The sequence below is a fragment of the Lepidochelys kempii genome, chromosome 15, assembly GCF_965140285.1.
Source record: "Lepidochelys kempii isolate rLepKem1 chromosome 15, rLepKem1.hap1, whole genome shotgun sequence".
NCBI classification, from domain to species: domain Eukaryota; kingdom Metazoa; phylum Chordata; order Testudines; family Cheloniidae; genus Lepidochelys; species Lepidochelys kempii.
Genome location: NC_136394.1, coordinates 27,603,890 through 27,627,681, shown reverse-complemented (window position 1 = coordinate 27,627,681; position 23,792 = coordinate 27,603,890). Strand labels below are relative to the sequence as shown.

Genomic DNA, 23,792 nt, shown 5'->3' with positions numbered 1-23,792 from the left:
TTTTCAGCATTTGCCTACACAATCCTGGTGGTGTTTCCTACCTGCTCCCACCTGACTGCAGAGTTCTTTGTTCACTACGGTCCTGACCCACTAAAGGTTTTAAAGGTGCCTACATAGCCTGGAGAATCTGGATCAAAGTGACTTTGCTCAGAACTTTCACGTTCATCCCCGACGGGTTTGCCTTGCTTTTGCTGATGCCGGACAGCATGATCCATCACCTTCCACCACTTGGATAGACGGGAAAAAAAAGAGGTTAAAATTAGGGAGCCCGGGACAGGCAAATATCCCCTTCCAAAGAGCATCTCTGTGCTACCGCTTGGATTTTGCTCCAAGCACGAGCTGCCACAGAGACTGAATTGAGGAGTCTAGCCTAAGGACTCAGCAGGTCTCTGAAGGCTGTGGGGAGGAAGTTTGCATTAGCGCTGCTTGGAATTGGATAATCAACCATCACCTGGCTCTTTCACTAGCACTAAAGTCTCTGCTCCTGCCAAGAGTAGCATCCAGCTGAGCCTCCAGGCAACCCCCCTGACCTCGCTGGGGCACTAAGTAGCCATGACAATCTGCCCACGTGCTGTCACTTGTGGGAGCAGACCCTGAATTCGTAACAAAAAAGTTAGGAGAAAAGGCTGAAACTGCAGCGGTGAGTGTGACTGGGATGGCGTCTGTCTAGCCACCAACTCACTGCAGGCTGCCTGGTTTAGCAAGCTGAGAACCAGACTGGGAGCCTGGAATCGCAGGGTCCCAATTCTCTCTCCTCCACTGACTGGCTGGCAACGTCTGGGGCCAGTTACTGGGCCGAGTAATGTGTCAGATTCAAGTGGCAGGTAGGCAAGTAAAAGGAAGTGGCCAAGGGTACTTAGCCCTTCCGATAACAACAGAACACACTGAATGAGCTATAGCGTATAGGTTTTCTAGAGTGCTCACGGCAGGAGTACCCGAGAGCCTCACTAATATTAATGCATTTATCCTCGAGTAGGAAAGTATTACTACTCCTGTTTCACTTATGGGGAAGACTGAGGCACAGAGAGGTTAGATCCTGAGGGCCAGATTCACGAAGAGATTTAGAATCCTAGCTTCCTAGAAGATAGGAGCCTAGATTCCTTTTTGGGGTCTGGGCCTTAGGCCCATTCTGACGTGCTTTGCTGAACTGGGGCCGCAGTGATTTACCAAGGCCCCCAGGAAGTCTGCGCCAAAGCTTGGAACAGGCTCATGATCTCCCACATCCCAGCTCAACGCCTAACCATGGATTTCGTTGTCTGACTTTAGACAGCCAGGCTCGAAAACTTTGGGTTTGACCTCCCGGTGCCTCCTCTTCCCCATCCTCATGGAGGCGCTGGACAGATTCACTACTGAATGTTCATTCCGTGCTTGAAAGTGTAGACCACTGATTGCGTAAGTGCTCAGGGTTATGATAAAGCCCCTGGACCAACCTGCACTATTATAACAGAATTCCATTTATTCCAGAAAAAGTCAAGGACCAAAAAATATTGCCCTGTGTTAATTTATCCTTGGAAAGGATCCCTGAATCTTTACCCTGAATCTCACCAGGAAGCAAGGCTAATTCTCAGCGTCTCAGGGAAAAACCTATCAGATACATTGTACTCTAACATTCGCAATAACTCCAGAGCTAAAAATAAGACGACGAGTAGTTTGTCTGTGTTAATAATCACCTTCCACCCAAGGAAGGGCAGTGGTCTCGTGCACCTCTAGAAAGAGAACCACGTCCTATTTGAAGCTAAAACTGACCTGGTCCCAACTAGCAGAAGTGGTATGAGCAATGGCGAAATCAGTTACACCAATCACAGATTTGATAATTATTGAATGAAGTCCTAACTTCCAGCCGCAGCACAGTGGGAGCTTCACAATCGCTCCAATTTAAAGGGGTGAGAGGTTTGGGGTTTTTTCCCCCTTCTCATTGCTAGAAAAGCGTCCAACCTCCACACAAGAGTGAATTTAAATTGCTTGTCATTCAAAACAAAAGCAAACCACTCATTTGTAATTTAGCAGCCACCTGAGCAAACCCCCTCCACGCTCACAGTCACTAGAGCACAAAGATCATTTTTCTATTGTTAAAATTGCATAAGCCATGGCTTTTTTTAGCATCTTATACACTTACCCACTTTCTCATTCTAGTGCTTCCAGCATCTATGAAATTTGGGGGCTTTCTTTAGCATTTCACAAACAAATTCGGCTTCAGGGGGCTTGAAAGAGCAAACCACAAACACAGCGGCAGTAGGCCAGTAACGCAAGCAGAAAACTATCAGAGCTGGGTGTGCATTTTAACTGGACAAAGTTCCGGTCTCTGCACTACACAGCTGCACATCCTCTCTAGGTGGTTTTAGAAGCCCTGATTTAAGGCTTCTCCTTTTTACATCAGGAGAGGCTACTGCAGGGCTTCTGCACTAGAATACAATGTCCCTATGGTGCCGGTCTTACAGCCCTTTTCCAGCTCTTGCCTGTACAATACAATGAATGCAGACTTTGCCTTCCCAAGACTCACCGTTCTAAAGCAGTTGTTTTATCAGCCAAGAACCAGAGAACTGGGTTACTGACATTCATTAGCAATTCACTAGCACAACAAAAGGGCACGATGGCTCAAGGTCAACATTTTCAAACTTGGATGCCTACAATTAGCCACCTAAATACATACTAAGGACCCGATGGCATCTACCGAAGTCAGTGGAAAGACTTCCATTAATTTCGGTGGGCACGGGTTGTGGCCTAGCCACTCACTAGAAGTGGCCTGGTTGTCAAAGGTGCTGAGCACGCACAGCTGAAGTGGAAAACAGGCCATTTGTCCTGGTGCCTCAATGAACATAGGTGCCTAAGCTTGGAGCACCCACGTTTCAACCTGATGACCCATGTCAGTGACACGTAACTTTCCATTTCAAATAGGCAGAGGGATGTCACTGGAGAGGAAACAATCATCGGCGTTGACTTTTATTGGAAATGTTATGGTAGCCCAATTTTTACTTTATAAAAGCATCACCTCAGTATCACTGGGGCTGAGACGAGAACTATTGAGTGTTGACTCTACAACTTGTGCAAAAAGCGCCATAACTCGTCCCATGGAGCAATGGATTAGGAAAGAGCAGAAATTGTACAGAATCCTGTTTTCTCCTTGGGTTTTACGTTTGTCAAGAGGGCCCAGTGGGGATACACTGGGATTCAGGAGACCTGTATTCTGGTCCCAGCTCTGCCATTGACTCACTGAGCAAATCATTCCTGTCCTCTGTGCCTCAATTTCCCCATCTGCAACGTGTGGCTAACTCTGCCTCCCTGCTTACGGAAATCACTGAGATCGATATCAATCAAAAGCTCAAGGTGCTTCAACATTTTTTCCCCATATTTAAATAGTTTGGGGGTTTCATAAAACCTGTAATATTCAAATGGAAAACAGACAAGTGTTCATTCTAGTCAGAACCAAAAAGTATGTAATAGACATGTTAAAATTCACACACAATAGAGGGTAATACTTCCAGTACTGAACTTGTTTCTTTTTCCTATGAATGAACAAAATCATTAAGTACACACATGCACCTCTGTGCACACGCATACAAACACGTGTAGTTAAAGAGTAAAAGAGTAACAGAAGTTTTGGGGTTTTTTAAGAGGAACTCTACCTACCTATATAGCCCTCTTAACTATGATATTTGAGCAACCTTCACAGTCACGAGTGAATTTTATCCCCACAACCTCCCTGTGAAGAAGGGCAGAATCCCTCCCCATTACAGAGACTGGAACCAAGGCCCAGGGTAGATTACACAACCTGGCAAAGGTCACACAGGAAGTCGGTAGCTCAGCCGAGTATTAAAGCCACAGTTCCCAAGTCCTAGGTCACACCTTATGCACTAGACAATCTGCCTGCCGGGGACAGGAAGGTAAAAGCAAGGGGTAGGGTGACAAGCAGAATTAAGAGTAAATGGAAATGCTCAGGCAAAGATTTCAAATGCTAAATATTACTACAGCAGGCGTTCTGCAGCACTGTACTGCCTTTGTTAAAACACAGTAATAAATAATATTAACACTTAGGGCTTCTGCAACGCTTTTCATCTTCAAAGCACTTTAAACTTTCAGATCAATTTATCAATGTATTATCTGAGATTAATCACCTTAGAAATATACAAAAGACTTTGCATCCATATTTTAAATAAACCTTAACCCTTATGGAAAAGGGTCAACAGTAAGAAAGGCTAAGTTTTCTACAGGGCTAGAAAGTTTCCTGCAGAAATTAACAGAAAATTCTTTTTTTGCTCCAGGACAGGGCTGGTTCCAACAATCCACAGAATGGACATCACTGGCTTAAATATGATGGGTGAAATGCTGTCATGGGAGTTTTGTTGTTGACTTTAATGGGGTCGGGATTTCATCTCATAGGTTTTGCGATCGTTTCTATGGAAGCTTGTTACATTTTATAGAATCTTCTTGATTCCAACCCTATTGCAATCATTTCCTGGAGGGCACTGGGAGGTGAAGTTTGCCACAAAGGAATGGAAACCCAAGAGTGGCTCTGTTCACACATGAGCAGTTTAATCAGCAACAGGGTGATCATCATGCCAGTTTGACCCTGACGCCTGAGCCTCTCCCCAGCACTGAAAGAGGGCTGCAGTGCCAGCCAAGCACCCACCGCAGGGAAGCTCTGAGCTAAACAGGACTCGTGGGACACAGCTCGCAGTGGAGATAATGTGGTCCATGAGGTGCCCTTCCACCGATGTTAATGAAGCTGATGAGAGACAGCAGTCTGCATGCAACTCCTCTGCAGTCCTCAGACTGAACGATGGGATACGGCAATAATGTATCATAGCAGACACCACGTGACTGGCTAAAGAGCCACCTGGAGAGGACACCAATTCAGTCCCAATTTATGGGAAAGGTGCTTACAAAGGGTTAAAGCAGGAGCTGAGAGCGACCCAGTGAAACACACCGGAATGATGTGACAGGTGCGCTCAGACACGCTACTCCCGTTTTACCATCCACAGTATTTTCAGTCAGGAGTTGGCTCTGCTCTTTCAGGAAATGTCAGCTAAAAAAAATTTAAATGACCTTTTCCGAATAGAGATAATCCACCTAAATATCAGCCAATCGCTTGTGTTTTTAAGGAGAGAATAAAATCATTCTGGAGACACTCTGAATGTATTCTTCCCTCCTGCAGACGGGCCATCTTAAACTACTCTAGAAAATACATTGCTAGGAACTGTTAGTTCTGTGGATCAGCAAATTTAATAAATACACTGGAAAAGCCTTCCAGGGATGGTGTTGAGTTTTTCGGCATAATTTTTTAATTTTTTTTTTTTAACAAAACGGCTTTTACAAAACCAGAACTGAATTGTTTTCATGATTGAAAAAAAAAACTCAATGAAAGTTTTAGAGTTGAATATTTCCTTGTGGTACCAGAAACCCCAGCAAACGAGGACAGCGTTAATACATCACAACTAGCAAGTGAAACCTACCTCCAGCGCCCATCAAACTCAAGGGCGATTTTTCCATTGATTTCACTGCACATTAGATCAGGCCCGTGGCTGAGTGGGGACAATTCTTCTAGTTCCTCAATACCACAAAATATGGAACACTGTAACTTCCTGGTTAATTATGAACATTTAGCCCACTGCTCTGGGGTGGGGTGGAAATTTGGTCATCTGGGGATAGCTCCTGCTCCCAGTTAAGTCAACAGAAGTTTCCCATTAATTTCAATGGGCGCAAGATCAGGTCCTCTATATATTAGGATTTGATTTTCATTCTCATGATCATTCTCATCATCTTACTCTGCTCCCAATGGAGTCAGTGGTAAATTCCCACTGGGCGCAAAGCTAAGCCAACGCTGAGCGCTTACGAAAACCCCACTTGCAGCAATGTACCCAATGGAAGAAATTTCTTCTCTGATTTTATCTGTACAGTCCCCCACCGATTTCGTCTGAGAACCCTACCACCTACCTTAGCAAGAGCATAAAGAGCCCGTGTGGGCAAGACACAAGTTGTCAAGTGAGTGCGGACCCACAGAGGCTGTTTAATTGCCTGACACAGCTCTGCCAGGCTGGTCCTGGGGATTAACTACTACTTTTGCTGGGAAATGATGTGACGGGCTGGAGGTTGGTATTTTACCTGAGTTCTTTAAAAAAAAAAAGTTAAAGGTCATACCGCAACTGAAACAGAGCCGTTTGTGACCAATCAACCAATCCTGACTAATCAGATCACTTCCTTTTTCCAGGCTGCCCCTTGGACTGAGTTTTACATAAAGGGTACTATCCTGTCCAAGACTCCTTTCTTACATGGGTCAATAGCATGGGCTGAGCTGCACCGAAGTCTGGAGTTTCCAAGAGGAACTCTTCCACCCACACGAGTGGACTGACCCATAGAATACAGCTGGCTTTTAAATAAGATTCCCTTTTGAAACCAGGGGGGAGTTCTGCATAAAACCCAACGGCACAATGTGGCTGGCTGTCCTTCTCCAGGTGAAAAGACAGCAAGAATGTTTGTGTGGATGGGGAGAATGTTTGTGTGGATGGGGAGAGAAATACAGTCTAATTCAGCCCTGATATATGCCTGTGCCACTCCATTTAGTATGCCCTTCTTACGGCAGGGTGGAAATTGGCCCATCGGATCTAATTTCAAATCACTTGGTTGTGTGAAAAATATATCACAGTATAGAGACATTCTATACTATGTGAGCAGCTGGGTTCAATTTCCCTCCCCAGCCTGTTTAAAATATTTTGGGTTGTGATACCTAGTCAAGTGATAATTTAGATCCAAGATGTAGGGTTTGTCCTCAAGCAAGACAGAAAGGTTTTTAAAAATTGTGAAAGCAATACAAATATTCACATGCATTTAAAAACAAGAAAGGAGAGTGAAAATAGAAGGGTTTGGGCTTGGATTTACACCAACATTTGCAGTGCATGGTATCTACTGCCCAAACAAGGCTTCAGGGTGCTTGGAGCAGGAGAGGGAGGAGAAACTGACTAGAAATAAAAAGTGAAATCGATCAGTCGATTTTCATAGCTTGAGTGGAATGAAGGGCAAAAAGTGAACCAACTGCACAAAAGGGGGAAAGCTACTTAGATTTAACTTTGTGTTAATCACCCAAGGCAGGGAACATGCTTTTCAAAAGGAGATTGTTTTTAATTCGACACCACCTCTTTAAGGCCAGGAAAAAAGGGGGAAGCAACAAGGAAGCACACATGCAACCACATCCCAGATCACATGTGGAATTATTTACAAACGTGTTCTCTGTTCATTGGATGGAATTTACCCCGGGCAGAGGGACCAGCACGAGGCTTAGGTACCACTTAAGCCTTATTATGAGGGTATAAATGAGAGGTAGGTGGCATCTAGACCTGGTGCTGGGCCCTCTGCCCAGAGGTGAAATCCACCCAAACAGCAAATGCTCCAAAACAAAGATCCAAACTCCACCCAGAAACTTGCGAAGCTGTATTCTTCAGAGATCTCCTTCCCACACCTGAGTCTCAATGTCTGCAAGGAAGCACTGCCCACATGGCTATAATCCTATAAGAACATCGCTGCCAGTTGGATACATTTCACTCAGATGAAAACTCCCAGCTCCTTTGTGTGGTGTTCACGGGCAACCTGTCAGAGTAGCTAGTTTTCCCACCCTCCTGATTGCAATCAGTAATGGGAGAGGAGTTGAAATGCCTGCTGCCAGCCATGAGATCACAGAGATGGCCATTTGAGATGCTAAACCTTCATTTAACTGCTGACTTTCCCTGGCCCCTGCAAAATCCTCCGCTGATCCGAGGCATGGCAAGCACTCAGCCATTATATATCGATGTAACATCAATTTTTTTTTTGTTTCCTTCCACAGTGTACACTGACTGCAGGTGAGAAAACGCAACTGTGCTGGAACAACTCGGATTGATGAATTACATTCATGTGCTGGGTCTTTTTCATGGCTGGTGACTTTCCAGCAAAGCAATTATCACTGTAGAATGCATAATAGCCTAATTAATTACTATTGTCAGACTGGCCTTTATGCCATGATTATACCTTATGAAGCCAACTTTTTAAACATTTGGAAGCAGAAATATTATTATAATTGACTGGCAAAATGGTTAAACTCTCCTATCTCTGTTGAGCCTTCCCAGTATCAAAACTTTGTTAACCACCAATGATATGATTGCCTCAGTGTCTCATCTCAAAAGGAGCAGAATCTGAATTGCATCGGGGTGGTTTTATTATTTTGAACATGCAATCAAATCTAGGATGAGAATTCAGTTATTTCAGTCTAAATACTTGTTACAGTAAAACAAAGATGTGTGTGTTTAAGACTAGGAACACGGCAATGGAGGTCTCCACAAGTTAAATGCAAATTGTGAAGGAGAGAAAATCATAGTTTGCACTTTTTTTTGTAACGTATAAAGAAGCCCTGTAGAAAGAAGAAAGACTAGAGGCGGATGCGGAAGAGAAGAGGACTTGTTGCCTTCTTTTCCCCCTTATATTTATGAGGAAGGTCAAATCAGGTGTCCCTTGTTATGAGAGTTCTATGCAAAAACAGCTTGTTATGTATGTAGATCAGAGGTGGGCAAACTATGGCCCGCAGGCCACATCCAGCCCGCAGGACCCTCCTGCTCAGCCCCTGAGCTCCTGGCCGGGGAGGCTCGCCCCCGGCCCCTCCCCCGCAGCCTCACCTCGCTGCTGGCGCAATGCTCTGGGTGGCGGGGCTGTGAGCTCCTGGGGCAGCGTAGCTGCAGAGCCCAGCCTGACCTGGGGCTCTGTACTGCGCGGTGGCGTCGTCATGGCCCAGCTACAGCCGGGCAGCTTGGCTGTAGCACCACCAGCCACCGGTGCTCCAGGCAGCGCGGTAAGGGGGCACGGAGCAGGAGGGGTTGGGTAGAGGCCAGGGGAGTTCGGAGTGGTGGTCAGAGGGCAGGGGTGTGGATGGGCTCGGGGCGGGAACAGGGGTTCCGGGGGCAGTCAGGGGACAGCGAGATGGGGTGGTTGGATGGGGCAGGGGTCCCGGGGGAGCAGTCAGAAAGGGGGTGGGGGGTTGGATGGGGCAGCAGGGGGCAGTCAGGGGCCAGGGAGAAGGGGTGGTTGGATGGGGCAGCGGTCCGGGGGAGCAGTCAAGAAGGAGGGGGGTTGGATGGGGCGGCAGGGGGCAGTCAGGGGCCAGGGAGAAGGGGTGGTTGGATGGGGGCAGCAGTCCGGGGGAGCAGTCAAGAAGAAGGGGGGGTTGGATGGGGCGGCAGGGGGCAGTCAGGGGCCAGGGAGTGGGGGTGTGTGGATGGGGCAAGGGTCCTGTGGAGGGGCCAACAGGGAACAGGAGGGGTTGAATGGGGGGGTGGATAGTACGGGGGAGGGCAGGCCACAACCTGCTCCCCTAACCAGCCCTCCATACAATTTTGGAAACTCAATGCGGCCCTAAGGCCAAAAAGTTTGCCCGCCCCGATGTAGATAGTCAATCTGAACAGTGCCATCTAGTGGCGCACAAGAGTATGTAACATTGTTCATAAGGCTGTTGGTTCAATAAAGTTGTTGTTATGTACTGCAAAAGCACCCCACATTGCAGCTCCTAATGTTCCCTGGTTCTGGTTAGGGGCTCCATGGGATTGCTTCAAACCTTTTTGCTTTTTTAGTTAGCACATGGATCTTTCCTTCCACCTCTTCATTGCTCGGTTTAAAACCTTGGTTTTGTTAAACTCCCATCGAATTCAAATAGAGGATAATCACTTCAATTCGTCAGATTTCCATTTTAAATATGGGATGCCCTAAGCCTACAAAACTTTCCGAGTGTCTTGTGTTCTTCCTTGCAGACCCTGTGGACCAAGGCCTGAAATTCTAACCTAGAAAACATGCAAATACATAAATAAAATTATTCCCTTAGAAAAAAGAAAGCCAAAACTTGTCAAGAGTTCTTTATGCTCCATAAAAATGCCTCCCCAAAAGTGCTGCTACATTTCTTGAAGGATATGGAGACGGGAGAGGTACCCCTCCAATTTTTTAATGCTGCTTCCTTTCAGGGACAGGCAGCCCTTACAGAGTACAAGCAGCAAGCACCAGCGCGGAGTGACCACTGCGGAGGAATTACTGTGAAACTGGCAGCAGGGCAGCGTGATCAGAGGCTGGAGAAAGGATTGTAACAGGGCTGACTGTTGGATGGTAATTTGTTTTCAGCCACAATGAAACTGGTAATGAAATCATTAGGAAAAAAAACCTGCAGAGGCCCATGGCTGGCTGAAATAAAACAACGTCCAGGGGAAATCTATCTGAATGACAGAGCAACAGCCACAGATGCGACAATGGGTGGCTTTTGCCAGCCAGGTGAGCAAATAATAATTTGGATCTTTCATCCATGGATCTCAGAGTGCTCTACAAAGCTGGAGCAGTGTCATCATCCTCCATTACACAGACAGGGAAACTGAGGCCCAGAGCGCTTAAGTGACTTGTCCAAGGTCACACAACGAGGGGAGGAGCAGGGAGAGAACCCAGGTCTCGTAACTCTTGAGTCTTCTGATGACACAGCACGCCCACTGAAACTCAGGTCTTGGAGCTGTTCAACATTAAAGCAACTAAACTGCTTTCTAGGAAATACTCCCCGGCCAGATGCTGTGGGGAAAGAAAAGCATGCCTGCCGCTGGGTAATACTGTGCTATACTGGCCTCAAGTGGTTAAGGGGACATTAAATAAGAAGACAGGATGCAAAGGGGAGTAAATATATACACACCAGAGTTCACAGGAGCACACAGCACAATGTAACCACCTATCTTGCTGTATCGATCCAATACAAAACCCTTCCAAGCTGTAAAACTGGGGTAGGATGAATGGCCTACTGGGTAGAGCACAGGTCTGGGACACAGATGGTTTGGGGTCAATTACTGTCTCACTCACAGATTTCCTGTGTGACCTCAAATCAGCCACTTCATTCCCCTGCACCTCAGGTCCTCATGTGTAGAGTGGGGATTGCATTTCCATCCCTTGTGGGGGGCTGTGGAGTTACAATGCAGGAGTGATAGAGAGATGCTCAGATCCAATGGTGATGAGAGCCACACAGGTAACTCGACAGATCTGGCTGAGACGGACACATTGCTAAGAGTGGCAGGTTTCAGCCCAGATTTGCGTAACTTCCTCAGCGGGAGGCTTGCTTGCCACCTACCCAGATCTGAGCTGATTCAGCGCTGGGGCCCATTGGATCCCATGTTCCAGGGGAATGTCAAAAGCTGAGGAATTCAAGGCAAGAGCAGCCAGCATAGCAATAGGTGCTGTGCAAAGGAAGGCAGCACTCTCGGCTGGGGCCCGGTCAAAGCCATCAGGGACAAGAGTGACTGAGGGGGACAGGAACAGGGGGTTATAATGGCTGGGCTGGGGGGAGCTGAGCATAATCATCCTGGTCTCTAATGGAGAGGAAGAAAATAAAGACAAATACAGGGGAGCAAGAGGAGAGATGACAAAGGGAGACAGGATCAGCTGGGACTTGGAACGGGAGATCCACTCAACAGAGACCCCAGAAGACACCAACTACTCTGGAAGGAGGTTTCAGAGTAGCAGCTGTGTTAGGAGGAGGGCAGGTGCAGCCTGCGAGCGGGGAAGGCCCCTACCCAGCCAGGGAAGCTGCAGCATTGCACGCCCCAGGGCAGAAAGCTGCAGACAGGAGGTGCTGAAAGGGAGGAGAGATAGCTCAGTGGTTTGAGCATTGGCCTGCTAAACCCAGGGTTATGAGTTCAATCCTTGAGGGGGCCATTTAGGGATCTGGGGCAAAAAAAATTGGGGATTGGTCCTGCTTTGAGCAGGGGGATGGACTAGATGACCTCCTGAGGTCCCTTCCAACCCTGATATTCTATGAAAGCAACAGCAGGTTTCCTAGCCAAGGAAATATTGCTGGAAAACAGACCGGGGAAGGGGATTGGGTGAGTGTGCAGCCAACAGCAAAGCAGTGAGGGACCCCCCCGGGGATGCTACGGCCTCAGCCGCCTGGAGAGGCTGGGACATGAAGGCAGGTCTGGAAAGGGAGCTGAGGGGGGCTGCAAAGGAGACAGCACTTAGCAAAGCCTGGCTGCTTCCCTGGGGGGACAGTCCTTAAAAGTGGCTCACGACAGCCGAGAAAGGGGGATGGCTTTTCCAGGAGGGAGAGGCACGCGTGGCCGCCTAGGGCTGTGGACGATCCCCAGCCAGGAGGCACTAGAGAGGAGGAACCACGCTGGTGGAGGACAGACAGGATCATGTCTAAAGAGGGGCAGAGGGGCGAGAGAAGGAAGCAGGGGAGTTACCCACTGGCTGTGGAAAGGGAGAGGAAGGAAGGAGAGTATCCAGTCAGAACTGGGAGGTCTCGTCAAACCCAGGGTGCTCTGGAGCAGCAGCGCCAGGATGGCAGGTTTCCAGGAGGAGGAGGGAGTAGGGGGGATGCTTTCCCATGGCCAGCCTGCAGTGCTCAGCGAAGACCGGGGGGCCTTAGTAGGCAGCGTACCAAACTCCACGTGCCTCACCACTGACCACGTTGCCAGAACACTGTATCTGACCCAAAGCCCTTCAAAGTCAGTGGCAGGCTTCCCATTGCCTTCAGTGGCCTTTGGATCAGGCCCACAGGCAGGTCTTGGACAGGGATCAGAGACAATTTTGGTCAAGAGGTGCTAACTGTCCGTATCTTCCCTGTTAGTGACTAACGGCCACACATTTTCCCAGTCCTCACACAGGCATCGGACGATCCCACAGGAACTCAAGCACAGCAGAGCTCCTTACCCAACAGCTAGCCCCAGTGGAGCGAAATGAAACTAAATGTTGGGATCAAAGCTAAATCTGGAACATGCCTATTGTCTGAGAGTCCCTGTCTTTCCCCCTAGAGTGCTGCAGCCCTGCGAGCCAGCAGCTGGAAAGCGGGGTTAAATATTTCTAAATATTTTCCACATACCGCTCAGGCTTTGTAACCCAGTCCATTAAAGCGCTTGTAAATGCTGAGACTCCAAAGACACACTAAGGAGCTGCTGCATTTAACTGTCATTAAATATGTTAGATATTACCCTGGGACATGGGAGTTATCATTCTTTCCAGCGCTGCTCACACTGGAGTCCATTTCTCTGAAGTCAGAAAGCTTACAACATTTTCATGAGGCCAAAAAGCAATTCACGTCAAAAAAATCAATAATATAAAAATAAAGCAGGAGAATTCTAGTTAAAGGGAATGTCATATAAATATGTTGTTCACGTTCGTGAATCTAAGATTAAAAAAAATTAATCAATATAGTTCTTTAGATGATGTTATTTCTAATGAGAAATATACCAAGACGCTGCAAATAACTGCTTTAACGGAGGGAAAAAAGCATTAATAATTTACTTTATAAAGCATATGATACTGAATGAAAGAAAATTGCTGCTGGTTCTTAATTTTGTTGTAATACTTCCTGACACGCTCAATGATGCTTTGGCCAAGTTCCTGATATTAAAGTCAAAAGATGTTAATCTCATTCGAATTTTTTCCGAGGAATTCCCCCTCCCATCACACGAACGCCTTGCTGGCTTTGGTCACTTGATGGGAATCATGGTTATTTTCAAACACCATAAATCTCGTCAGGTGTATCTTATTTATTAGAGTGCCAAAACCAAGAAGTTGGCACGTGAGTAATCCTAAGGAGAGGCACTGTATGAGAGATCAGAAAAACCAAACACTCTCTCTGAGATATTTGGGGCAGTCAATGGTCAGGCCCAACAGCTCGGGGGATACCCCCAAAATACAGGTAAACCCCAATTATGCAAAGGTCCCAGGGGAGATCCCAAGCCATCACATAATCAGGGTCTTGGACAGTTGTCTAAGTATTAAAGGTATATATGGCCCCCAATTACTGAAGTATCTGTGGAATTCCTTACCAGAGGACGTTGTGAAGGCCAAGACTATAACAGGGTTCAAAAAAGAACTAGATAAATTCATGGAGAATAGGTCCATCAATGGCTATTAGCCAGGATGGGCAGGGATGGTGTCCCTAGCTTCTGTTTGCCAGAGGCTGGGAATGGGCAACAGGGCATGGATCACTTGATGATTACCTGTTCTGCTCATTCCTTCTGGGGCTCCTGGCACTGGCCACTGTCGGAAAACAGGATACTGGGCTAGATGGACCTTTGGTCTGACCCAGTCTGGCCATTCTTATGACCCTCACAATCTGTGATGTATTTATCCTTGCAGCACTCCCGTGAGGAGGGCCAGTGCCTGTTATCCCTATTGTACAGACAGGGACTTGAGGCACAGAGATCCCAAGGGACATACGGGGAGTCTCTGGTACAGCCAGGAATTTAACCTGGGTCTCCCAATTTCTAGACAAGCAACCTAACCACTGGTCCTCCACCCTTGATCTCTAAATTGCAAGCTTCAGCCAGGCAGGGCTTGTGAGCTCAAGCTCAATCCCAAATATCAGATAACGAATAGAGCATCCCACTTGGTCACACACCCTATGAGTCCTTTGTGTGCGCGGCTCACTCCCACTGGATTCTGTGGGAGAGCACACGCAGAGCAGGCCTTGAAATTTCAGCTGAGCGTGCAACTCTAAATGCCTAGGCAGATTGTGTCTTTTCTTTAAAACACGCACTTGTAGCAGGTGGGAAAATATCACCAAGGATCCTGGTTGGTGTGATCTGATCGATGAAGCACCCTGTGACGGATACTCCATGCCACGCTAATGGGACGCCTTTCCAAGGGTCACACATGACCACCGCTGACTTTTAAACAAGACCTGGGTCCTGCACAACAGCAGCAGGCCCCAGGAATGCTCTTTGAAACTGTTCTAGCCCTTTCTCAATGGGATGGTGATGGGCTTTACAGCACCCAGTGACCATTGGTTGGGGCTTCTCCTGCTCTCGGTGGCAAAGAAAACTAGAGGGCAACAGCAACCCACAGCCATCAGCGGGTGTCTCAGTGGGCACTGTTAGAAAGTCAGGAGAGAAGAGCGCTAAGACTTTGATACCCAGGCCCCACTGGCCATGTCTGACTCGCAGTTCACTGCGGAAGAGAATTTTTCTGGTGACTTGCATTGCCCTGTTTTGCTATTTGCTGGGAAAGCTGCTACTGCCTCGTTGAACAAGTCGTTCAGAGAGGAAATGGGGAGGGATCATAGCTGGTGCCACTGGGAGCCATTCAGAAATCAGCCCAGTAGCATGCTGGGAGAGCCAATTTTTCATCCAATGCTTTGGGAGAACTTATCGGGCCAGATCCTCAACTGGTGTAACTCCACATAGCGCCACGGACCTCGCTGGGATGACCCTCATGCTCAAAGATAAGCAGGAGCTTAAGGGCTTTGTCGGGTTGGAACCAGAAAGCTCAGCACCTTGCAGGAGTGTGTCCCTACACGGCATGGCAGCCAGAGTTAAGGGGGAATTATAGAGAAGCTCACCAGAGCCAGCTGTGAGACTCTGGGCTTATTGCAACAGCTGGAGAATCTGGGCTGTCCACCTGGGCCTAATCTACAAAATATTGGAAGGGAGGGGTGTAACATCACTCCTGTGAGTAATCCTATTGACTTTAATGAGGTTACTCCTGTGAGTAAAGTTACTCCTGTGGGCTTACGTTTCTGCAGAATCGGACCCACAGCTTGTAAACTCTCTAGGGCAAGTGTTCAGTGTCTACAGAATGCCCAGCAAAGTCAAGGCACTATATAAATATTGTAAGAAAAAATTAATATGAAAAATCATAACCTGCAAGCATTATTCAACAGCTTTAATGCTGTAAGCCTCGCTGGAGCACTGTCGCAGCCAGGAATGCCAACTGGCAAGTAATACATTTACTGAGAACATTCACGCTTTGTCCTGACACTCATAAATTATGACGACACATTTTCAAAGGTCAGGAAATGCAGACTGCAGCACACAATAAAATGCACACGGGCCCCAATCTTGCAGTCAGAGCCATACAGGCACATCCCTGCAGAGCAGGGGCTTAACTGATTTCCAAGCTGGAGCTATAAAGTCTAGAGAATGATTATTTGGAGGCAATTTGGGACTATACCTTTTATCTACCTAAGACTCTTCTCTGGCCCCCAGCACCGAGCTATCTGAGCACCTCACAATCTTTACTGTATTTATCCTCGACAGCATCACGTGATGTATTCTGCTGCTGGGGAACCAAGACGCAGAGGGGCTAAGTGACTTGGACAAGGTCATGCAGGAAGGCTGTGGCAGAACTGGGAATTAAACCTGATTTTCCCAAATCCCAGGGTGGTACCCTAACCACTAAAGGACTGTTATTGTAGTAAATTAAAGGCGGTTTTTATAGCAGAGTAAGGGGAGGAAATATTTCAAGATTATTTTGCCCTTTTCACCAACGTAAATTTTTTTTGTTTTGTTTTTAACTGACAGTTTGGTTTTGATTTAATTTTATTTTTTTAGTGCAGTTACTGACAGTTGGCAACTGGAAACCACCTTGTATTGATGCCTCATCTGCAATGGAAGGCTTCAGAGTGAAATGAACGAGGCTGTGAGGAGCAGATTGATTTTAGATGGTCAGTGAGACAGGGTCACAGCCAAAGCTTTATTCCTTTCCAACTTTCTAAAAGCCTGTAAGGGCGGGGGTGAGGATGGAGGAAGCAGGCTCTGACTGGTGGAACAGAAGGGCGTATGGATGGTGTTGCAGCTAAAGATGCTTTTGAGAGCTTGCTTATGTGGGCTTTTTGCACAATACAAGGGTTGGGGAGAAATCACTCATTGGAACAAATTTTCTATCTTTCCATGACCTGCCCCCTGTTTATTCCCAGCCCTCTTTGTGGGCCCCCCCGTATATCTCTTTACGCCGCAGGACAATGCTGTATGTTGGGTGTAAGTTACATTCACCATGGAAGCCACCATGTTTCCTCCGCCAGGAATGGCAAACCTGCCACTGATACCAGGACCAGAGCCATCGAGGGCCCAGCTTCCTCTTACACTGGAACGAACTGGGAGCAACTCCAGCAAAACCAAGGCTGATGGGAGAGGAGAACTGTTTCCCCCAGCCCAGGGGGGAAACGGTTGGAGATAGGCCCATGCCGCAGAATTTGGACCCGGATTTCAAACCCTGAAAAGCCTGGGGATGATCCACACGGGGGATGTCTAGGCCCTGAGCCAGGTGAGGCTGTCATGGTAGGAATTGGTGGCTACCCTACAGGCCTCATCTTAGTCCAAGCTTCCAGTCCTAATGCCTTCAGCAGCACCAGGCTCCGATGGACGGGACGTGATAAGCCCTGCCCGTGTGTGTAGAAGTCAAGCTGTATAAGCAGAACTCCCAGCAAAGAGGGACCTTGACTGTTGACTGTATGGGAGGCAGAAGGCTGGATATGTAATCCAGGGGTTGGCCCTCTCCCTCTAGACATGCTGCCATCCAGCCTCGCCTGCGTCACTCCCAAAGGAGAGTGTGGCCTGGCCAGTCACTGCTTCACAAGTCCACCAGTGATGCCCTTTCCTGCTCTTGGGGCACCAGCGCCCAGGGGAAAGCCTCAGCCCCCCATCTCAAAACCACACTCAATCACCTCCCCATGGAGAAAACAGTTGAGGCTCCCAAACCATCATCGCTTGGTGGCCAGGAACGGGGCCTCACCCCTGCCATGGATGGATAAGCAGAGGGAAATTACAGCCCTCAAATGCAGCCCCCAAGGAACGAACTCCTGCTAACTCTCTGTGTGCTGGATGGAATCCACAGGGAGCCTCTTCCTGTTAGATTCATGAACTAGAATAATTCCACCAAGGCAGGTGAGAATAGGCACTGCCACAGGGGATCCAACCAGCTCAGGATTTTGTCTCTGGCAGCAGCCAGAACCAGCTCCTCCAGGAGGAATTGTCCCTCATAGACAATTATTGGAAGAAGTGTCCGATAGAGAACCTTTGTCTCTAATCCCCACAGGTTGGCTTGTACCCTTATGGGGGAGAGTTTAAATCCCTTCCACACTGCACAGGATAAAAAAAAAAAAGGTGTTAGACATTCTCATTACCCAGGGAAATGCCTGTTGTTTTTTGGATGCCACTATGCTCTTGGTCTCAGTGCTATCCTGTGGCAGAGAGTTCCACAGGCCAATTCTGTAGTATGTAAAATAGTATTTTCTTTTGCCAGTTTTAAATATGGTTCCTAGAGTGGCCCCTTATCCTATTATACAAGAGTGCCAGACAGACCTTCTCACGATCATTTGTGAGTCTGTCTCTCTCTATCACAGCTCTTGGCTCTAACTCCTCTCTGAACTAGACTGTTTCTATCTTTTGTTTGTCTCTCCGTATACAGAAGCCTTTCCAGGCCTGGGTCCTCTCCCACTTCTGCCGCATCTTTTCTGAGAAGGTGAGAGAGAAGGAGCTTCTGGATCTTCTAACTTCAAAAAGTCAGCACACCACCAGAAAAAGCTTTGGGCCGTAAAAGGCCCTTTATATACCAGCAAATTACTGTCCAGTAAGTGACTTGAATCTCACTAGCACTATTCTAGAAAAACTGCTATGCTTTAAAGACAACATTACGAGTCAGGAGATAAAAAGACAAAGCCAAGGAAATTCTGAGCTAAGGTCTTACATGTAAAATTTTCACGGGCCTTTCATTATATCCATTGGTTATACTGACAACTGTGAATCAGACTCAAAGCCATTCGGAGAGCCATTACAACAACTCTGAAGAGGAAAGCTGGCATGCAGGGGTAATGCACAACTTGTCAATCTGGGCTCATTCTGGGGTGCGTGCACATTATTTGGGGTTGTGGATAAGCCTTTAAGAACAGAATGTGGGCTGCCAAAGAAATAGGAGACATCTCGGGATTGATCCCAACTGGTGCTGAGTATCTTCAGCTCCCACTCAAGCCACTGGGAGTTGTGGGTGCTCAGCAACTCTCAGGATCAGGCCTCTGGCTTGTGCATTCATATCAGACAGCACCAAAAAGCAAATGGAGCCACTGGACAAGGTCAAGAGAGTGCACAGAACGCCACAGGAAGTGTTACCAGTCGGGATTGGGTCCAGTGGATATTATTAAACTAGTTTCTAACACAAATTTAATTTCCCCCCTCTGGTTCCACCCAGGAGGCAGAGGAGAGCACCCTCGGCGCCAGAGCACTGTGGAGGCAGATAATGCCTTTGTAAGACATGATGGCTCAGTGTGCTGGGCATGGGATCCTGCTATGGAAAGGTAAAGCTGGCACTCCCCCCAGCACTGCCTGGCCAGTGTGCTGGTAAGTGGGCCGTGGTCATGCCCACTTAGACACACCTGCATCATCTCCCCTTCCAGTGCACCTGCGCAGAGCAACTGTAACCTGCCCCTTAGAATTCAATTCATACCTCCTTCACCCGGGCTCATCTTGCAGTCCTTACTCAGGCAAACCTCCCACTGACTAGTACATGTGCAGACATGGGCATTAGATCCATAGAGCACAAATACAGGCTCTGTCTCTCCCTTTTCTGTGGTTTGTCATTCCAGACAGGATTTATGTCTCTGACATTGGTTAATTACTTGCCACGTTTCCATCAATTTAATTCAAAGTCTGCGCCCTTCCCTCCCTTAATGAAATTAAACAGCATGTGCATACATTCCCCAGTTACTGCTGTGGCCGGCACTCAGAAACAGCACCCAAATATGCACATAAAACATGTTGGCATTAAACAGGCCCATCTGATACCCCAGGGCACATTCCACACTTTACACTTGATTCTTTGCAGGAAAAAAATGAAGTTTTTTTTCCAGCTGTTCTCATTTCCGCATTAGTCGGCTCTGCTGGGCACAGATTCATGGCACTGGGAGTTTACCACAAAAAGCTCACCGAGACTCAAAAGTGGCTCTGTTGCAAAAGTCCTTCCCTTACCAACCTTTTGCACTTTTCTCCCGTGGTCAGATTTTGCACATGAGAAAAAGTACAGGTTTTACCTTGCTGCAGAACACTTAGACCCTCCTCTGCTGTCCTTCCTCATCACGGTCAAGGGGAGTTTTACCCGAGTAAGGCGTGCTGGAGACACTGCTTCTTTTCACCTCCCCATCAGGAAGCAAGAGATCAGTCATTCCCAGCATCAGTTCACTGGCTTGGTGGCGTCCACGTGACAGATACTTTCTGTTCCAAGGATATGAGAGCTGAATTCAGCCCCCAGTCACTCCACTGACTTCAATGGGATTGTCTGGGATTCACAGAGGAGAATCCGGTCTTGGGTATTTGACATTCCAGCCATAGCTGCTCCAGTACCACAGCCTTTTAGAAGTGTCCATTTCACATCAACCAAAGGGGACTCACTTCAGCAAAACCTATTTATATTGTCCGCGAAATGCAACAGCCACTTTACAGATACAGAGCAAGACAGGAGGACTGGCTCTGGTGAGCTATCTCCGCAAACATACAAACAGGGGACTCAGAAAAAGGATGACATGTTTTCTTTAGCCTTCACCCTTTTGATCCTTAGTCCTTAACTTTACTTTCTGTGTTAAACCTAATGTATTATACAGCTTTAATTATTGCTAAATTGCCTTTTTGTTTGAAATAAAATATCCACTCAATCAGACGCACCAAGTGGATGAAGCAGCCCTTTCCACGGCACAGGGATGCTCCAGTGTACAGACGGATTGGAAAGTTTCACCTCTGCTTTAGAATAACAAAACTTTTAATTTAGATGTTTTCATCTATCTATTGGAGAAAAAAATAAGTTTAAAATAATGACTGTAATAAATGAAGGTAATTAATTGTAGTTTGTTCCTTTACTGTCTAGTCAGCTTAATTTTACCTTTTCATCTAATAATGAGAAAATAATTTTTGTGCTCTGAGGGTTAATGATATGTAACTGCAAGAGCTGCTAATTGCATGTTGCAAACTATTCATCAAAATCCCCATCTGCGCTACTTGATTATGTTTGCTAAATTATTGCTTTGAATTATCTTTCATAAAGCAACTTTTGTAATTAGCAGGGCTTTCGGTTTGCTCTTTTTTCTCTGTGCAAGGAGATTCAAAAACTTTGTCCATTTCAAGCTGTTGCCATTAAGCTACTGTCATGGACAGCTTTTTGTTATTCCGTATCAGGGAAATAAACCAGCCTTTATCTAACCAGGATGGAAAATAAAGCTGTTTTTATTCTCAGTGGGTACGATTTAGTCCCTTCTCCACCCCACAACTTCCCCTTCCCACTAAGAAACTGCATATAAAGGATACAGGCGCCTAAAGGTATACAAGCTGCTTATGGAGACTGCAAAACCACAGGTTGTTACTTCAAAATGATCTTTTTCTTTCCATTTAAAAGAAAAATCAGGAGTGGGAGCGTCTACTTTCATCATGGGGGCTCATTGGCTACTCCCCATGACATATGATGTAGCTCTGTATTCTCCCTTGTAAATATTCATGTTTAGTGAAATCTAAACCATAGTAAAAACACACCCAGCACCAGCCATTCTGGCTATGAGTGGTTTGGTGGAGTGGGGCATCACTGGATTGGCCCAGAGGCGGGACTCAGCTATCTCCTGCCTACTGGAGGGGGGATTCTGAACATGCAGAAGCAGCCGGGATCTGTGGAGATGGGATCAGGGCCACTGGATCCATGATTACATAGATCCAGCGGTCAGACCCTGGAGCATGGGAGGGGAGGATTTCTTGCAAAAAGAACTGCTGTGTAAAGCCCGAGTTCTCTCGATTTCAGGATTTCGCCCCAGCTAATAAGCAAACGGGGCAGATTGCCTGCTGTTATAAATCAGCACAGTCGTGTGGAAGTCCATGGAGCTATCCTGATTTACGCTGAAGAAGGATGCTGCTCTCCACCTAACACACCTTTCGCCTTAAATGTGTATTCTTTATAGGGGCTGAGGATGGGCCAAAGGCTGTAGCCTTTACTCAGTCAAAACTCCCAGTGACCTCAGCAAGGGTTTTGACGCATGAAGGATTTTGCTCCTACGTTTGCAAAGATCAGAGTCAACCGAACTACGATGGGATGGAAAATTAGCAAGTGTCACCTGTACAGCCACTGACTCTGAACCTGGTTTGCACAGGGCGAGTGAGGGAAGAATACAGCCCCCAAAGAGACGGAAATCAGCTCCTCCCTCAATTACTTGCCAAAAGCAGAGTTAAGGGTCTGGAGTTTTATCAGCTTTTGTTGGAGAAAGGCCCAATCTTGCATCCGCTGTATTCAGTGGAAAAACTCCTATCGATTTCAGTGGGAGCAGCACTGGGCCCAACACCCCTAAAGCCGGACAGGCATCTTCCTATTCATCATTCAGATGCAACTCCTCAAAATCCCCTGCAAAAACCTTCCTGGAAGAAACCGAGTCAGTAAGGGGGATTCTAAAGAAAACGTGGAGACAGGTGGCCAGACTCTGATGTGAGTTACACTGCCGTAAATCCAGAGCCACTCCTGTTTAGGGGCAAGCTGGGTCTCCCAAAGCACATAGCTCATCTTCTCCTAGCGGATCTAATGAAAGCTAGTGGGAAAATCTCAGTATTTAAAAGACTGAAAATGTATTCCTATTGTTATCGCTCTCTTTTGTGTATTTATGCATAGTGCATTCGAATGAATCAATACCGGATTGCCCTATAAATAAATGAGCGTATCAGTAAACTGAGGAATAAAATGAAGTGATGAGAAATATGGAAATCAGCCGCATTTGTGTAAATCCAGTTATTGTTTACTTTCATATTTTCTTATGCAGTTACGGTGTTCCAAAGAGACAGATTTAAAGTAATGTAATGCTCAGCAGATGACAGATTCTAATGTGTTGCTGGTGGCGAGCGCTGAGTGCCTACATCTCTCAAGGGGTTTCAATCTACGCACATTAGAAGAACACAGAAAGCAGCCCACAGAAGAGCAATCATTAAAAAAAAAACCGTTCTGAAGTGCGATATTTCTCCCACACTGCCCTCCCCTTTGGAAGGATTTAAATCTCTCCACATCAGACTAGTACCTGAGCTGGGGAAGTTCATTTGCACATGTAAAATACCCAAGACCTTTTGTGAGATGACTAGGTGGGGGGGACACAGTACAAACTAGGAGCAATCAGTACCAGCAGGGGGCCAATGAAGGGATGAATTTGGCCTTCGTGAGCTCAGAGGAAGCATGTGAGAGCTGGAAGTGAGGAGCATGCTGTGCAGTGATTGTGCAGTTTGGTCTTGGTGTCTGTCTGCTTTTTTTTTTGATCCCCTGGGTCCATCTCAGTCTAATCTGGCTAGTCGCAAACACCCTCACGACAGAGTACCTCTTGCGAGTGACGGCTTCTTACCTCTGCTTGGAAGCTCTTTAAGACAGGAGCCACCATCTCTCTGATTTCCTGAAAGAGAGATCAGAGAGTTCACCAGAAGCAGATATCGTACGAGTTCTGCAGTGGTATTTGTACATATCTACAGATCCACACACACTGAACTATGGACACGAGTAACTACCTGTCTCTTCTCTGAAGCTTTAGAGCTGAGGCCCTGGCTGGACTTAATCTTCTCAACGGATACTCTTGACCTACCGTAATCTAAAATCTGACAAAAGGTGAAAAGGTTTTTAATCCATAGCACATCTACATTGGCTGAGTCTTTGCAAGAGGCCAGTGGAACAGAACGGATTTTTCTCCCCACCCCCACTTTCTCTTTACAGGGGGTAGTCAAACCCCTCCCTCCTGTCCTCTGCCTACCAGACACATTGGTCCTTTGCAGCATCCGTTTCCAATGAATGTGGTGCCCCCGAGCGGCTGTGAATGGGTCCCCCACCCTGCAAGAGGACATTCTCAGGGCCACGCTCAGCAGCGGCCACATTCGTGATCCCGGAGTAGAAGGCAATAGGAGCTGCCTACATGTCTCTGAGAGGAGTGTGTAAAGACACTGAACTTTGTCAGTACTCTTCAGGGGTTGATACTGCTCTACACCAGCTGCTCTTCTGCGTACGTGTGTTTACAAGGACACATCACTGTCTCAGGATCCCTGTTTCCGCCTAGG

General features: G+C 47.1%; 1 protein-coding gene across 13 annotated transcripts in view; it reads right to left on the bottom strand.

Annotated features, from left to right (window-relative positions):
- CUX2 (cut like homeobox 2) overlaps nucleotides 1-23,792 on the bottom strand; it is a 228,743-nt gene that overhangs the window by 64,537 nt on the left and 140,414 nt on the right. For 8 of the 13 annotated variants that reach the window (XR_012155035.2, XM_073312590.2, XM_073312602.2 and 5 more), the window contains exon 3: nucleotides 23,069-23,140. The exons of 2 other annotated variants lie outside the window; for them this stretch is intronic. Coding sequence is in view for 10 of the 11 variants with exons in the window: in XM_073312590.2 (XP_073168691.1) it covers nucleotides 23,069-23,140 (72 nt within the window). In the remaining variant the exon portion in view is untranslated. Of the gene's footprint in view, nucleotides 1-23,068; nucleotides 23,141-23,252; nucleotides 23,340-23,792 lie in introns of all 13 variants that reach the window. 3 more of the 13 variants (XM_073312592.2, XM_073312594.2, XM_073312603.2) reach the window with 2 other exon arrangements.